Source organism: Eutrema salsugineum, unplaced genomic scaffold (genome assembly GCF_000478725.1).
Source record: "Eutrema salsugineum unplaced genomic scaffold, Eutsalg1_0 scaffold_1, whole genome shotgun sequence".
Taxonomy (NCBI): domain Eukaryota; kingdom Viridiplantae; phylum Streptophyta; class Magnoliopsida; order Brassicales; family Brassicaceae; genus Eutrema; species Eutrema salsugineum.
Genome location: NW_006256909.1, coordinates 2,405,819 through 2,421,558, shown reverse-complemented (window position 1 = coordinate 2,421,558; position 15,740 = coordinate 2,405,819). Strand labels below are relative to the sequence as shown.

Below are 15,740 nucleotides of genomic sequence, written 5' to 3'. Positions count from 1 at the left end.
CACACTTTGAGAATAGCTTGAAGACGCTTGATTTCTGTGCTGCTCTGGAGAAAGGATTGAGGAAAGCTCGTGATAGTCAGCTTTTGATTCTTGTTGCTCTTCAGCAGTTTGAAGATGAGAGCCTTGTTGAAGGTAATTCATACGATATATTAATCTTCTTTGATTTCTCTTTTTTTTTTTTTTTTTCTTTCGTAGTATTACTTAGGGATGGGCAAAAGTCTCATCTTGTCTTGTCTTTGATCCTGTTTTCAAATGTCCTTTGCGATCTGAAAATGAATTTTTATGTTGGAATTTCTAATTTTTATAAAACAAGTCTCATCTTGTCTTGTCTTTAACATTTTGTTTTGATTGTGTTGATTCGTAGGTGGGAATGGATACAAGAAGACGCTCGAGGAGCTGAAGAATTTCAAAGAAGCAGAGTCTCCTTTTAACGAAGACTTCTTCAAGATGTTCCAATCTGTTTACAAACAGCAGATGCTGATGCTTGAGAAGCTACAGCTTCGCAAGAACAAGCTTGACAAGAAGCTCAAATGCATCCACACATGGAGAAAACTCTCCAGCATCATCTTTGTGGCTACATTCGCCACTGTACTCATCTGCTCTGTTGTGGCTGCTGCCATGGCTGCTCCACCTGTCGCTGCGGCTCTGGCTGCAGCTACCGCTCTGCCGTTGGGCTCAATGGGGAAATGGATCGATTCACTGTGGAAGAACTATGAGAATGCACTCAAAGGACAGAAAGAAATGATCAGTTCGATGCAGGCGGGAACATTTGTAGCGGTTAAGGACTTGGATACTATCCGTGTCCTGATCGAACGGTTGGAGATCGAGATCACGGGGATGGTGAAGTGTGCGGAATTCGCGGTGGAGCATGAAGCAGTCAAGATTGGGATCGAAGAGATCAAGAAGAAGCTTGAGGTGTTTAAGAGGAATGTAGAGGAACTGGGGACTCAAGCTGATTTGTGTAGCAGAGATATTAGAAGGGCAAGGACTGTGATTCTCCAGAGGATCATCAAGCATCCCAACAATGGTAGTAGCAGCACCTGAAAACACACACGAACACAAAAGATTCTATTCTTCGGCTTCCTGCTGCAAATAATGAAATGCTCGACGACTCTATAAAGAATAGTACAGATTCTTTCTTTGAGTTTATTATCAATGTTTAATAACCAGCTGTTGCATTTCTGTATTCTTTGATGATTGAAAACATAAGTCTTTTCACATTTGGATAGTAACTAATGTTTCTGCAAGGCCTCTATATATGATGATATCAGAGTGGGTTAACATACGAAAACGAACTCATAAGTACAAAACTAGGCCATGCGTTTGGAATCTGAAAACTAAGGCCTTAGCTTAGGGTAGGAGTCAAACTTGTAGACTCCTTTATTCAATTCACCAAAGAACTAAACCATAGAAGAGACTTGATTAACGAGACAAGTCGCTAACTCTCGACTATGCCCAAACCAATATCCTAGACCAATCCAGAATACTTCAACCCGTTAACCTTAACTTTTCTACTAACCTTCAGCTCTCAATTCATCGACATAAGGCCTGTAGCTCAGCTGGCAAATCTACACACTAATGCTCTACCCGTAGGCTAGTTAAAAAAGTCCTGAGCTAGAGTTAACAAGAACACCTTATCAAGCTGTCACAAGAGAACAACCACACTATTGTTGTACCGGGTTCTCTTATGTTAGAACCAGGAAAAGCAAACATAAAGTTAAAGGCTTTAAAGCTTAATCTAACATTGTGAAGAAGACAAACACATGTCAACTTGAGGAAGTTTACTTACCTCGGACTGCTTAGCTTCGATGATAATTGCATTGATAGTGACAGGATTTAACTGCAGGTAGTCATGCAACGCAACTAACGACATTGAAAATTGAAACTAAGATAGAGTTTTGAAACAAGCATCTTCATGAGAAAAGACTTATCCAATGCTTAAAAGATGGGTTAGAAACTCTCATTCTTTTATGGAATCATAACAATAGTCCTGTAAAATCGTAATCATAACATATTCCTGTAAAGAAAAAGGCTACAAATCACAATTTTGATGAACAATTAAAAAAACTACGCTAATACAGACTGTAATGAATTTTTACAACTGATTGAGGTCAACTTGGTTCTCCATGCACTGTCTCAAAATGAACTCTGCCCTCCTCCTTTTGTCATCTCTATCCTCCTCACGCACAAAGGATAAGGCTCTATCTTCACCCTTCATCTGCAGACTTAGATCCAACGGTTCCCCGAGAAACTTCTTCTCAGTCCTGAGCTTAGAGAGAAGAACCGGTTTTTTCTTCTTCCCGTCAGTGTGAGCTTCACTGGACAGCCCATCTCTTGCAGTTTCCATGGCAGGAGCAAAGGCCTCTATCACTGATAAGCCATCTCTGGTCAATGATTCAACTTTCTCCCCGGACATGGAAGGCGATACAGAACACAGCTCACTCTCAGCTTCTCTCATAACGCCATCCAAATCTCCCCAGACAGGATTCCCTGAGGAGATTTTACAGACAAGTTTCCTCTGCAAACTCAACAAAGCTCTCTCTGCCTTGCGCCTCTGCCTGGCTTGTTCAATCTTGTCTCCTCTAAGATCAGGTGCCCTTTCGATCCACATAGGTGTTTCCTTGTAAGTATGAGGATCAGGAAATGCTGGTAGCCAAAGAGGAATGTGTTTCCCTGGTGGGGTTTCACCAATCTCAACAAAACTAGGAATCATCATCTTGTTCCTACTCGTATCACTTACAGCTACAGGAAAACGAGGCAATGGCTGTAGAAAAGGGATTTCTTCACTCGAATTCACGAAATCGATGATTTCCCTAAGTTTAACCGAACGCCCAGCAGAACAGCTCTCAGACGAGATCCGTTCGTCGACATTTCCAGTCAAATCATCCAAAGCGAGAACAATATCGAACACGTTACACTGACTCCTACCAGTTAGGTTAGCGAAAAAGGTAGCAGTTTTACCTAGCTGAGTAATGTACTGGACCGCGAATCCCGCTAGAGTTTCGAGTGCCGGATCCTTGAAATGCTCGTAGCCGACGCTCTCGCAGACCTGAGCTACTGCGACTTTGGCGGCGGCGTGGCTAAACTCGTATGAGTCGGAACAGCTCGAGGAAGAAGCGGGATCTCTTCTATCGCCTTCAAATGATGCTCTCTCGGCGCTCATTGCTCGGGATTTATCAAAACACCTCTCTAATACAAGAAATTAGGGTTTTCTCATCGCTCAAAGAGACGGCATTCCAATTCAAGCAGAAAAAAAAGGTCCGGCGGATAAATTGGTCTCCGTCGAGGGAAAAAAAAACTGACGACGGAGCGCCGGGAAACTAGAAAGGAAGAGAGGGATCGTTATAACTGTGGTCTTGACAATTCTGCCATCTCTCCTTTATATAGCAAGCTCTGCTTCAAGCCCAAAATTAACCAAACAATAATGATTTAAATCGTTTTTTTTTTTTTGTCAATAATAATCTAAATCTTTAATCGTCAAATCTATATAAATAACTTTGGAATATTTAGTCTTTTTTTTTTTAATTTAGTTTTTTTTTTCCCCAATTTAGGCTTAGTTATGTACATGAAAATGACATGCGTACAAATATAGAAAGACTTGGAAGTATAATTACGACGACGGTAGTGACTGCCAAACGACGTTGCGGTAGAACATATTAGCTGGAGCAAGGATCAAGAGTGATATTATTGACTTTGAATTACATAACCAATTACACAAGTTACAAAAGACAAAACATAAAACTATCATTTACTTTAGCACACTCTTTTGACAGGTAAAGAAAACATTCGAAAACGATCACAAGACTTGGATCAAGCAAGCTGCAACAACTCTTCGCGTTTGATGTCGAACACCTTCACCAAAGCATCTTCAACGACCTGAATCTCACAAAACATTTCACATATGTTGTTCGGAACTAAACCAGCTGCATATGAGTATAAGTAGTTTACCTTATCTGGTGTTGATGCACCTGATGTCACACCGATGGTTATTGGCCCCTTTGGCAGAAAATTCTCTTTCTCGACCAGCTCTCCATACTATCAGTTAATGCACAAAAAGAAACGATCGATGAAAGTTATTTGGAGAGGAGCGAGTTAGTTTTTGAATGGGACTTAGTTGTGTGATATGGCACTTACGTGGAGCTTATAGGCTATTTTATTCCCAGGGCCTATCCGTTTCTCACTGTCGATCCAGTAAGATGGGATTCCACGGGCCTCTGAGATTTCCTGAAGGTGACAAGTGTTGCTCGAATTCCACCCACCAACCACTAGCATTAGGTCGATCTTCTCTTCCACTAGCTCATAGATTGCGTCTTGTCGCTCCTGAAAAAAGAGAATAGGACTGATGAATAAAAACTTCCTTAAAACTCGTTTTATATGCATGACTTTTGAGATTTTGGGAAATTTACTTGAGTAGCATCGCATATCGTGTTGAAGCTGATGAAATGTCCGTTTACGTTTTCCACTCCATACTTGCGCATCATTGTCCTCTCAATTAATTTTCCTGCGAAATTTTTTCTTGGGCATTAGACTCATCACTCGACTATAAGATGTTTGGTTTCCAAGGATTGAAGAGGACTGTGATATAAAGAAGTGTACTAGACAGTAGAGTAACCAACCTATCTCCTCTGTTTCTCCCTTGAGCATCGTTGTTTGGTTTGCGATACCGACTTTGATAAGGTCTTTGTCAGGGTCAAAACCTTTTGATACAGCATATTTGAATTTCTGCAACAAAAAAAAACCATAGATATTGAAACGACTAGGGATAGTACAGAAGAACATCAATCTAAAGACATCAACAAATGTGGAAGGAAGCTCTTTACCTCCATGAATTCCTCTTTTGTGGAGCTAGATCCATCGAGTTGACCACCAAGAATGTAATCACAAACGTAATTCGCCTGTGCTCAGTAATAAAGGTACCCATCAGCAACAGTCTTGCAAAATTCTACGATTAAACAAAGTTTTTGGCCGTATAAAGATTAAAAGTCACACCTCTTTCATGTTCTTTACAATGATGTACTTTCCTGCAAAAGACGCGGTTGCAATGGTCTCTTCATGGTTATATTTACCGTGAATTATCGATGTATATTCGCCCTTCTTGTGCTTCTCAACCATGTTCCAGACCTTTAGAGCCAAAAATGTTACAAAGGAAGAAACCAATTACTTATGCTAGAGATTAATTGGTTCACGAAATTTTGAGATAATATCAAGTAAAAAAAGACAGATTTATGCCGCCGGGAAGATATCTACCTTTGTCACCCAAGGACAAGTCGTGTCGACAATTTGCACCTTTTTATCATTTAGAACATACATCTCATCAACACCAGCTCCAAACGCAGGAAGGATAACCACATCATCTTTATCTACTACATCAAACTGCTTCTTTGAATCCTCAACCGGAATAATTTTAACATCCATTTCTTCTAACCTCTGCCATAAAAACCAAAAGATTCAAACTAAAAGAAGAATAGCAAGGCACGTGAAGAGTAGATAGGCAAGTCATCAGTGTTCAATGCAATTTAACTACACAAATTGGCCACAAAGCAATAGCATCTAACTAACAAAGTTATTGTAAAAGAAGTCTGAACACATTTTACCAGATATTGTAAAGTAAGAAAATACGAGTTCTATAAGGTTTCAGAGCATAGCGACAACAGACCTTATTGACAGTCGGGTTATGAATAATTTCGTTAGTAATCCAAAGCCTCTCTTCTGGAAACTGCTTTCTTGCCTCATATGCAATCTGAACAGCACGCTCAACTCCCCAGCAAAAACCATATGCTTTAGCGAGTTTTACGGTAACATCTCCCCACGAATATGTGTATCCATTTGTCTTCAGTGTCTCCAATATATCACCTGAGAGTGTCAAAATACAATAGCAAGATGAAAAAATCACCATCTAATCGATTCTTGTTCCTCAGAACAACTATTACAATCTCTTATAAACCCACAAAGATACAACTTTTTCCACTTTAGTCTTGTTAGGTTTGCCAAATTCGTTTCCTTTCCCTAAACCCCAACATTCTGGTCTTCACCATAAAGGATTAATCTATCCGAACAGAAAGGAAGAAGCTTCGTCTATTTTATTTTTAGCTAAGGAAGAAGCACAAAACTCCTCAGTCACACAAGTTCAAACACTTAGTCAATTTCACATTTTAGCTCGAAATTAGTGAGTAAATGATTCGATGAAACATCCACTAATTCCTAGGAATTGAGAAGTTCGCAGAAACAACATATACAAAGCTCAACTGAGGAACCAAAAAAGAATCCAATTGACTCTTGTCGTTTCCGTAACTTCACCACTCCAATTCGCAAGTCTTATCCATTCTCACGCCGGAAAAAAACAACCCACATCTTCAATTTCATTACAGCTCGAGTAATCAATGGCATGTTGTCCTTTTACTTTCTCTCGACTACCAAAAAAACAGAGCACCTAAATCAGTAAAAGAGGGGAACTTACTGGTGTACTCTCGATTCATGAGCTTGAGTGTCTCCTCCTTGTAACCGAAACCTTTACGATTGTAATTCTCGCTTCTAGTCAAGTTCTTACGGAACGTCTTGGCGTCAAAATCGGAATCCATCACCACCGATGGCGAAGGAGCGTTCTCATCTCCAGACGCGCACCGAACTGACAAAGGTTTCCGGCGACGGATCCCTCCGGATCCGGAGAGATGATTCTCAAGCACGAAAGTATCCGGTCGCACGCATAATCGGCAGAACTGGAGCGCAACAGCCATGGGGATTGCTCAGGCAACGACGAGGCTGACTGTAAATTCTAATGTATGGTCCACGATTTATCTCTAGCATCTACTTATATAACTTACAAAATCAAATTATATTAAATGAAATAATGTATTGGGAACATCGACGCCAACCACTTGGGACATGACATGTAATTTCCTGGTCTTTGATTTCGTTTTTGTAATAAAATAGTGGAAAGGGATATCTTTCCTACGCCACAAAAACCAGTGAAAGTGTTGCAGTCGCAAATTTGTGGTTAAACTCTTAAAGATGTGTGATTTGTGTGATTGTGAATATATAAATTTGGATTCTAGATTGTTTCACAATTTGTCATCTTCTTATCTAGACATTAGACATGTTCATTAAATTGCTTTTCTCCTCTTTAAGTATGTTTCCGACCCATAAGCTTGTGCAACGTTAGCTACAAGATCATCTCTAAGATTCTCAGCCTTAGGCTGAAAAAGTTCCTTCCAGATCTTATTTCTAAGACCCAATCAGCTTTTGTAGCTGGAAGATTGATCACGGATAACATCCTTATTGCACAAGAGAATTTCCATGCCCTCCGTTCTAACCCTGCTTGCTGGAAGAAATTCATGGCAGTAAAAACGGACATGAGTAAAGCATATGACAGAGTGGAGTGGTCGTTCCTCCGTGCCTTGATGGGAAAGATGGGATTTGCTCCCCGCTGGATTGAATGGGTGATGTATTGTATCTCGTCAGTATCCTACAAGATCCTCCTAAACGGAGAACCGAGAGGATGTATTAAACCATCTCGAGGAATCAAACAAGGCGACCCCATATCACCGTATCTTTTCATCTTGTGTACCGAAGCCTTAGTCTCTCAACTCCGTTTAGCCGAAGCACAAGAGAAACTACAAGGCCTCCGGATCGCTAGGGCTAGTCCCACCACATCTCACCTTTTATTTGCAGACGATAGTCTCTTCTTCTGTAAGGCTGAACCCGTACAAAGTCGTGAACTTATTGGCATTATCCGCTCCTACGGCGAGGCTTCAGGCCAAAAGATTAATTTTACGAAATCATCTATTATGTTTGGCAACGATGTTCCAACTATCACCCGTCAAGAAGTCAAGACCACTATTGGGATCTACCAAGAAGGAGGCATGGGCACATACCTTGGGCTCCCAGAGAAACTCCACGGTTCCAAAGCACAAGTTTTTGCTTTTGTTCGGGACAGGCTCCAAAACCGGGTTAATTCATGGTCCTCAAAACTCCTCTCTAAAGGGGGCAAAGAAATCTTGATTAAATCCCAAGCTCAAGCGATTCCGACATATGTTATGTCGTGTTTTCTTCTCCCGAAAGCTATTTGCTCCAAACTTAGAAGTGCAATTGCCAATTTTTGGTGGAGCTCCAAGGAGGAAAGCAGAGGTATCCATTGGGTATCTTGGGACTCCCTTTGCACCCATCTCGCAGAGGGAGGTCTCGGGTTCAGGACTTTTGAAGAATTCAACCTCGCTCTCCTAGCGAAACAGTTGTGGCACCTCCTTCGGTTCCCCGACTCCCTTCTGAACCGGGTCTTAAAAGGAAGATACTACAAATACTGTAGTCCCCTAGAGATTACTGTCTCCAACCGTCCATCATACGGATGGCGAAGCATCTTAGCTGCTAAACCCCTTCTAGCTTCGGGCCTTCGTAAGAACATTGGATCGGGGTTTGAAACGCTGGTGTGGTCAGATCCGTGGATCCCAGACGACCCGCCCCGACCTCCTGTAGGACTACTTGTTGAACGAGATCCTCTTCTATTCGTCAACTCCTTGATTGATTTTGAATCAAAACAATGGAAATCAGCCCGACTTCGGGAGCTTTTCCCGCCCGAGGAGATAGCCCTTATCCTAGGGATTCGTCCGAGTCAAAATGTTTCGAGAGATGGATACAGCTGGTCCCTCACTAAATCCGGTAATTATACGGTAAAATCAGGCTATTGGATTGCGAGATCCCTATCTCGTCTTGCTTGTGACCCCCCTCTTCAGGGACCTAGTACTACAGTACTGTCGGCGCAAGCTTGGAAGTTAAAAACTACGCGAAAAATTAAACATTTCGTGTGGCAATGTATTACGGGTTGTCTGGCGACAGGCCAACGTCTAGCTTCCCGCCATATTGGAAGGGATAAAAGATGTCCCCGGTGCGGTGCAGAGGAAGAGTCTATTAACCATGTTATTTTTGAATGCCCACCATCGAAGCAAGTATGGGCACTCTCACCTATCCCTTCGGCACCAAGCATTTTCCCCCAAGCTTCTATCTTTGGTAATCTTGACTACCTGTTTTGGAGAGCTAAGGAATTTGGAACATCTGAAGAAAATCTACGTATTTTCCCTTGGATCATGTGGTTCTTATGGAAGTCAAGGAACAAAAAAGTCTTCGACAACATAGATGATCTTCCCCCAGATATTCTGGAGCATGCAATACATGAGGAGGAAACTTGGAGGAATGCTAACGAGGAGGACTATACTTTAGAGGTGACAAGAGTTAGACGAGAGTTTGGAAGTGCGTCTTTGACGTCCATCACGACCTGTTACTTTGATGGCTCTTGGCACGATTCAGATCCTCTCAGTGGCCACGGTTGGCTGGTATCGTTGGGAGACAGAATATTCCGAGTTGGACTTAGAAGCTCGTCGCGTAGTCTATCGCCCCTCCATGCCGAGCTAGACTCTCTTCTTTGGGCTATGAAGTGCATTCTCTCAGCCAACATCCAATGTGAAACTTTTGCGATGGATTGCCTTGACCTCCTAGCTATGACGGATTCCCCAGCTGAGTGGCCTACATTTGCAGCTGAACTTGGGGATTTCAAAGCTATGTTTTCCCAGTTTAGATCCTTTAAATTAGTTTATATTCCTCGTCTTTGTAACGTCCGTGCGGATAGACTTGCCAAGAGTGCAAGAACACGAGGTTTAAGATTTTCCCATGTAAACTTTTCAGTTCTGGTCTGGCTTTCTCTTGAGGAGAGTCTTTTACCGCAAACTTAATAATATGGGGGTTTTTGTTGAAAAAAAAAAAGTATGTTTTATTTTGTTAAAAAAAAAAATTCAGTTAAAGCTTAAAAAAAAACGCATAGCTTCTTATGGGCTTTAAAAGTGGGCCCGTTTTTTTAGGCCCGTATGATTTTGCCAAGATAAGTGTCGTCAACTGTCAAGCCTTTGACAACTTTTTTTCAGCTCTTTTGGTTGTTACAAGAAGTCAGTTACTCAGTTAGTGGTGATTAGTGAAAACAGGGGTTTAGGGTTTATGCCGGAGCTGACAAGGAGAATCGAATTGACCCAAGTCCAGCAATGGAGTCGAGACCCGCCAATCGTAATTCGGATCCAAATTCAAACCCGGGGACAAATTCCGTCGGTCCACCTTCTGCTCTGACCTATCTCGATCCTCACTACTGGTAGGAACTGCATTCAGCTGGAACAATCTCTCTCCCCCTCTCTCTCTCTCTCTTTCGTTTTTGTTTCTGAATGTCCCTGAAAATGCAGGAACGAGAGGTTCTCTTCCGAGGAACACTATGAATGGCTCAAGGACTATTCTCATTTCCAGCATCTTATCAAAGCCAACATCAAAATCTCTTCTTCCGTATGTACATTCCCTCCTCTCTCTATCTCTCTCACTTTTGTTAATCTCTAATAGTACGCGCGAAGCCCACATTGTTGGATGATTTTCCAGACCAAGAGCTTAAGTGAAATGTTGCAAAAAAATTTGATTTTGAGTTTTTCCTTGTTGTAATAAAGGTGTTGGAGCTGGGATGTGGGAACTCTCAGTTGTGTGAAGAGTTGTATAAGGATGGGATCGTTGATATGACGTGCAGTGATTTATCTTCTGTTGCGGTAGAGAAGATGCAGAGTCGATTGCTTTCAAAAGGGTACAAAGGTATTGCCTTGATTATTATTTGTTTTGAGTATCTTGCATAGGCATAAGTGTAGCCAAATTGGATGTGTTAATATTTGACGTGAGACTTCTTAATATTATTCAGAAATAAAAGTGGTGCAAGCTGACATGCTAGACCTCCCATTTAACAGCGAGTGTTTTGATGTGGTTATTGAGAAAGGAACCATGGTAGCTAAAAATTCTTTTTCATCCATTGTTTTCTTAAGATTTGTGAATGTGGTTTCGAAGTGTATGCTTTCTTGAATTTTAACGAGAGAAAGCTCATGAATTGCTCCTTTTTTTTTTGGAATGAATTTCGTGAAGGATGTACTGTTTGTGGACGCTGGTGATCCATGGAATCCACGTCAAGAAACTGTTAGCAAAGTCATGGCAACTCTTGATGGAGTTCACCGAGTTTTGAAACCAAATGGGATTTTCATTTCCATTACTTTTGGTCAGGTATCAGAAGCGGAATATCTGATATCATATTCTTGCATTTCCTCAGTTATTAGCTCTAAAAATACCTTCTTCTTCTTATGCAGCCGCATTTCAGGCGTCCTTTGTTTATGGATCCCAAGTTTACTTGGTCCATGGAGTATGACACTTTTGGCGACGGCTTCCATTATTTCTTCTATATCTTAAGAAAGGTCAGTATTCAAACAATCGTCGCTTTTAAGGATTAGCATTTGTTCTCTGTTTTAGAAGCTCTTTTGTGAACCACCACAAGCTCGTCGTAGTAATAAGTCTTGCATATTGCCAAAACGAATTTAAAGCTCCGTCTCATAGTTACATGGAATAATAGGATGATTGGTGAGAGTCACTTAACCTCGTTCTAATTGAACTTGAATCCAACCATATACCCGATAATAAAACTTGAAATCTGAAATTTGATCAGGAAGGGCTTAGTATGCTATTTTCAACCAAGTTTCATGATCAAAGTCAGGCATTATATAGAGATTTGTAGCCATTTACGAGTTTAAATCTCCATATCGTTCAAAACTGAGCCTAAACAGAACAGTCGCAGACATGAGTTTGATTTACCTTCAAACTTGTGATCATCTGAAAGTATATGTTGCCTGCTTACTTTTGTAATAATTCATTAAAGACCCGACATTTTATTGGTCAGGGAAAGAGACGTAATGATGAGAAAGAAAAAGATGAGAAATGCAAAGATCCATCAATATCCATGTATCAAGATGAACTTGAAGGTGAAGACTACCTCTTCCGAACACATATCGGTGATGACGAGGATTAAGACACGGGTTGCTGTGTATTGTAATTTATGGAACAAAAAACAAATATTGTAATGTGAAATATATTTTGATTATTTTTTGTTTTTTATAAAGATATTTGACTAAACTAAATGGTATACTAATCTAAGTAGTCAAGATAAATATAAATATAATAGATTCATAAACAAAAATTAATCTGAACTGAAACCAAAATCCTAACAAACTGATTCTTTTATAGATTCAACTTTACTTTGTCTACTAATAATCTTCGAAAACAACAAATCTAGTTAAAACCGAATCTAACCCGATAAAAACTCGCTATTCAACTCTACCCTAATGGTCAAATAAACTTGGAAAGAAAATGAGAATTGAATGCTCATATTTAATTGAGTATTTAATAAATTTCCAAATTATATTTTTTTGCTATGAAGTAAAAAAACACTTTCCATACATAATAACTGGCCAAAAAAGGATAACAAAATAAATTAAAAACCCAAAATTCACAACATCCTCGAGTTCCTTGGGGTCTTAAAACGACGACGTAGCATAAGTGTATCGTCTTGCATAAAAGGCGTAAAGTGAAAGATAGGAATCTTTGCGCGATTCCTCTTCCTCTCTCGCCTACTCTTAACCGGAACTTCTCTGTGATCTCGCCGGAATATCTAACCCTTTTCATCTCTACTTCTCTCTCTCTTCACTCTCTTGATCGCCTCCGTCTTTCCATAGACGGCCTTCCCAAGATAATTTTGTTGTTCTTATGAAACTTATTGATAACTCGTTTCTTTCATAATTGTGATCGATGGATGAATACTTCACTGCTGAGGAAGACGATTGCTATTACTCCTCCGATCAGGACTCTTTGGACGGGATTGATAACGAAGAGTCCGATTTGCAGCATGTGTCGTCAAGACGATCATCCACTCAGGTTCTCTTACATACTCACCTTCCCTTCTCTTCGAATATCTCTTTGTTCTTGATGCTTGTTGTTATTGGTGCTTTTCTCTTCTACCGGTTTTTTTTTTTGGATTTTTTCGATATCTCTGTAAAATTGTTTTGAGCTTTTCAAAAGTGAATTTTGATGATCTCATTGCAGCAATCGTGGGTTCAAAAACCTTTCTTTTCTTCTCCCTGTACCGTTGTTCATCCTAATTCTCGCAGTTATTGTTTTTGTTTTTGTTCAAAGCTCCATCCTTGTGCCTAGGATCATGAATTCATTGGACAATTGCTCTGTTTGAAATTTAGGGTTCTCTTTCTTTCTTACGATTTGGGAACTACTGTTTACTTATTCAGCTTGAAATTTTTTTTTTTTAAATAAAATAAAAATTTACTTGCTATGAAGAGGGTTCAATTGTGTGACAATTCGTTGATTCAAAGAGGCTTTTCATGTTCTTACCGTGTTAACAAATCCAGGGCTTGTTTGGTAACATTTTTTATCAACCATTTTGCAGGTCATCACGCAGGAATCGCTTCTGGCAGCACAGGTAAATTTGTGGAACGTTTCTTTTGGTTTCAATTTGAAGCTCTAATTGGTTGAGTTGTTGATTCTTTATGCAGAGAGAAGATTTGCTAAGGGTAATGGAATTGTTATCGATTAAGGAGCACCATGCGCGGACTCTTCTCATTCATCACCAGTGGGATGTAGAGAAGTTGTTTGCTGTCTTTGTTGAGAAAGGAAAAGATAGCTTGTTTTCTGGAGCTGGTGTGACTGTGTTCGACTATCAATATGACAACACTTCCTTTTCTCAATCTTCAGTGATGAGTTGTGATGTCTGCATAGAGGATGTACCAGGTGATCAGATTACGAGAATGGACTGTGGCCATTGCTTTTGCAATAATTGTGAGTCCATTTTGCCAAAATTTGAGGTATTTTTATTTTAGAGGTAGATGTATGATATAACGCACTTCTTGCTTGGTTTAGGTTGGACGGAGCATTTTACTGTGCAGATAACTGAAGGTCAGAGCAAAAGGATTAGATGCATGGCTCATAGATGCTTTTCTATTTGTGATGAAGATGTTGTCAGGAATCTAGTCAGTAAAAAGCGTCCAGATCTAGCTGAGAAGTTTGATCGTTTCCTTCTCGAGTCATACATCGAAGACAACAAAATGGTCAAGTGGTGTCCCAGCGTTCCCCATTGTGGGAATGCAATACGAGCTGAGGATGACAAGTTGTGCGAAGTTGAATGTTCCTGTGGTCTTCAGTTCTGCTTCAGTTGTCTGTGTCAAGCCCATTCCCCTTGCTCTTGTTTGATGTGGGAGCTTTGGAGAAAGAAGTGTCGAGATGAGTCGGAGACAGTTAATTGGATAACCGTTCACACAAAGCTGTGTCCCAAATGTTTCAAACCCGTGGAAAAGAATGGTGGTTGCAATCTCGTAAGGTGTATTTGTGGGCAGTGTTTTTGGTAAGAACTCTATCCTTTGTTTTCTCCTTTGCTCTCCGTTCCTCTTTGCATTTGAGTTTCTATGCTTTGAGACGAGCAAAAATGTCAAACTGGTGAAGTGTCTCATGTTTGGTTGGTAATTTGTACAGTTGGCTGTGTGGTGGAGCTACTGGAAAGGAACACACTTATAGAAGTATCGCTGGTCACAGTTGTGGCCGGTACGAAGATGGCAAGGAAATGCAGATGGAAAGAGCGAAAAAGGATTTAAATAGGTATACACATTATCATCACCGATACAAAGCACATACGGACTCATCAAAGCTAGAGGATAAACTTAGGGATACTATCCTCGAAAAAGTGTCAAATTCAGAAAAGAAGGAACTGAAGCTTAAAGACTTCAGCTGGGTCACCAACGGACTCAACAGGTTATTCAGATCAAGACGGATTCTTTCATATTCGTATGCTTTCGCATATTACATGTTTGGTGAGGAGCTGTTCAAAGATGAGATGAGCCCTGAGGAGAGAGAGATAAAGAAGAATCTGTTTGAGGATCAGCAGCAGCAACTAGAGGGTAATGTTGAGAAACTTTCCCAGTTCTTGGAGGAGCCCTTTGATGAGTTTATTGATGATAAAGTCATGGAGATAAGGATTCAAATCATCAATTTGTCTGTTGCGGTCGATAGCCTCTGCAAGAAAATGTACGAGTGCATTGAGAATGACTTACTTGGTTCTCTCCAACGTGGTATCCACAACATCGCACCTTACAGATCAAAGGGGATCGAACAAGCAGCTGAGTTTTATGCTACCTGGAATTCTAAAGGTGCTGACAAATTCCAACCTTTGGATAGTAATTGCACAAGTGGTAATTAACCCTCTGTTGTGTTATCATAACATTCTTGTAATGATGAACCAATGAATCAAATCCTAATGAGCCATGTTCTTTTTACAGGGGAGACATCGAGGCCTGAGCAAGCTTCAGGATCGAGGAACTCGGAAGACACCATTAGCTCTTCTTCACAGAAACGTCTGAAGAAAGAAGGAAGTTTCATAAACAGCAAAGTCACTTTATTGGACTTGAACTTGCCTGCTGATTTCATCGACCAAAACTGAACTCAAACTCAAATCAAATCCTCTTTTTTTTGTCCATATAATACGACAGAGCAAAAAAGGGTTTGCCTATATCTTCTTCAAGATTCGTGAGTCGTGACTTAGACTAATTATTTTCTTTCTTATAGTTTTTGGTTTCATACAACTCTAGTAATGGCCTATTTTTCCTTGTTCTAGTCTTCTTCTGATATGTAGATTTCTGGTTTCAGCCTATAAACTCAGGTGCTTGCTTCAATGCCTTTGAAGTGTAAGCTTGCAAGTCAATAGATTTACTGGTCGCTAATTTAATAAAATTACTTTTTTAAAAATCAGCTATTATGCATCGATGCATCAATTTAATTTTGAAAGCGACAAAATCAGTCGGAATTGGTTCAAGTGTTGTAGCCTGTAGGATAATACAACTTTTGGATATAGATGAGAT

At 40.3% G+C, this 15,740-nt stretch overlaps 6 protein-coding genes across 7 annotated transcripts in view; 4 read left to right on the top strand and 2 right to left on the bottom strand.

Annotated features, from left to right (window-relative positions):
- Nucleotides 1-1,210, top strand: part of LOC18029526 (UPF0496 protein At4g34320) — a 1,626-nt gene extending 416 nt beyond the window's left edge. Inside the window, 2 exon segments of the mRNA XM_006412176.2 lie at nt 1-132; nt 365-1,210. The exon segment at nt 1-132 is cut by the window's left edge and continues 38 nt beyond it. Coding sequence (XP_006412239.2) covers nt 1-132; nt 365-1,044 — 812 coding nt within the window. The 3' untranslated portion in view covers nt 1,045-1,210.
- A 737-nt stretch (nt 1,211-1,947) lies between these two features.
- On the bottom strand, nt 1,948-3,336 carry LOC18029525 (transcription initiation factor TFIID subunit 8). Its single transcript, XM_006412175.2, has one exon. It carries the CDS (start codon nt 3,161-3,163, stop codon nt 2,096-2,098), a length of 1,068 nt encoding a protein of 355 aa, XP_006412238.1. The 5' UTR covers nt 3,164-3,336; the 3' UTR covers nt 1,948-2,095.
- A 304-nt stretch (nt 3,337-3,640) lies between these two features.
- On the bottom strand, nt 3,641-6,861 carry LOC18029524 (4-hydroxy-3-methylbut-2-enyl diphosphate reductase, chloroplastic). Its single transcript, XM_006412174.2, has 10 exons — nt 6,458-6,861; nt 5,657-5,853; nt 5,248-5,427; nt 4,990-5,121; nt 4,821-4,895; nt 4,617-4,722; nt 4,407-4,501; nt 4,135-4,320; nt 3,949-4,035; nt 3,641-3,876 (listed from the first exon to the last, which is right to left on the bottom strand). The coding sequence occupies exons 1-10, from the start codon at nt 6,732-6,734 to the stop codon at nt 3,811-3,813; spliced, it is 1,401 nt and encodes a 466-aa protein (XP_006412237.1). The 5' UTR covers nt 6,735-6,861; the 3' UTR covers nt 3,641-3,810.
- A 488-nt stretch (nt 6,862-7,349) lies between these two features.
- LOC112081865 lies at nt 7,350-9,719 on the top strand. The gene has a single exon (XM_024148646.1). It carries the CDS (start codon nt 7,350-7,352, stop codon nt 9,717-9,719), a length of 2,370 nt encoding a protein of 789 aa, XP_024004414.1.
- Nucleotides 9,720-9,932: 213 nt separating this feature from the next.
- On the top strand, nt 9,933-11,962 carry LOC18029523 (methyltransferase-like protein 13). The gene is made up of 7 exons (XM_006412173.2): nt 9,933-10,126; nt 10,215-10,311; nt 10,467-10,605; nt 10,709-10,791; nt 10,927-11,061; nt 11,145-11,249; nt 11,729-11,962. The coding sequence occupies exons 1-7, from the start codon at nt 10,023-10,025 to the stop codon at nt 11,855-11,857; spliced, it is 792 nt and encodes a 263-aa protein (XP_006412236.1). The 5' UTR covers nt 9,933-10,022; the 3' UTR covers nt 11,858-11,962.
- A 458-nt stretch (nt 11,963-12,420) lies between these two features.
- Nucleotides 12,421-15,528, top strand: LOC18029522 (probable E3 ubiquitin-protein ligase ARI1). 2 transcript variants are annotated; one of them, XM_024149990.1, is made up of 6 exons: nt 12,421-12,759; nt 13,283-13,315; nt 13,389-13,671; nt 13,753-14,233; nt 14,362-15,032; nt 15,162-15,528. In XM_024149990.1, the coding sequence occupies exons 1-6, from the start codon at nt 12,634-12,636 to the stop codon at nt 15,320-15,322; spliced, it is 1,755 nt and encodes a 584-aa protein (XP_024005758.1). In that variant the 5' UTR covers nt 12,421-12,633; the 3' UTR covers nt 15,323-15,528. The 2 variants fall into 2 exon arrangements, with proteins under 2 accessions (XP_024005758.1, XP_006412235.1); XM_006412172.2 differs by having other exon boundaries at nt 14,362-15,074.
- Nucleotides 15,529-15,740: the final 212 nt, after the last annotated feature.

Bases quoted from the DNA above. Each gene is read 5' to 3' on its own strand.
- LOC18029525 (XM_006412175.2), bottom strand. From the start codon at position 3,163: ATGAGCGCCGAGAGAGCATCATTTGAAGGCGATAGAAGAGATCCCGCT.
- LOC18029524 (XM_006412174.2), bottom strand. From the start codon at position 6,734: ATGGCTGTTGCGCTCCAGTTCTGCCGATTATGCGTGCGACCGGATACT. The intron at 5,428-5,656 runs GTCTGTTGTCGC...TTTTTATGGCAG, and splicing joins ATAACCCGACTGTCAATAAG to AGGTTAGAAGAAATGGATGT. The intron at 4,896-4,989 runs GTGTGACTTTTA...TACTGAGCACAG, and splicing joins TTGTAAAGAACATGAAAGAG to GCGAATTACGTTTGTGATTA.
- LOC112081865 (XM_024148646.1), top strand. From the start codon at position 7,350: ATGAGTAAAGCATATGACAGAGTGGAGTGGTCGTTCCTCCGTGCCTTG.
- LOC18029523 (XM_006412173.2), top strand. From the start codon at position 10,023: ATGGAGTCGAGACCCGCCAATCGTAATTCGGATCCAAATTCAAACCCG. The intron at 10,127-10,214 runs GTAGGAACTGCA...CTGAAAATGCAG, and splicing joins TATCTCGATCCTCACTACTG to GAACGAGAGGTTCTCTTCCG. The intron at 11,250-11,728 runs GTCAGTATTCAA...TTTATTGGTCAG, and splicing joins TCTTCTATATCTTAAGAAAG to GGAAAGAGACGTAATGATGA.
- LOC18029522 (XM_006412172.2), top strand. From the start codon at position 12,634: ATGGATGAATACTTCACTGCTGAGGAAGACGATTGCTATTACTCCTCC. The intron at 13,316-13,388 runs GTAAATTTGTGG...TTCTTTATGCAG, and splicing joins AATCGCTTCTGGCAGCACAG to AGAGAAGATTTGCTAAGGGT. The intron at 15,075-15,161 runs GTAATTAACCCT...TTCTTTTTACAG, and splicing joins GGATAGTAATTGCACAAGTG to GGGAGACATCGAGGCCTGAG.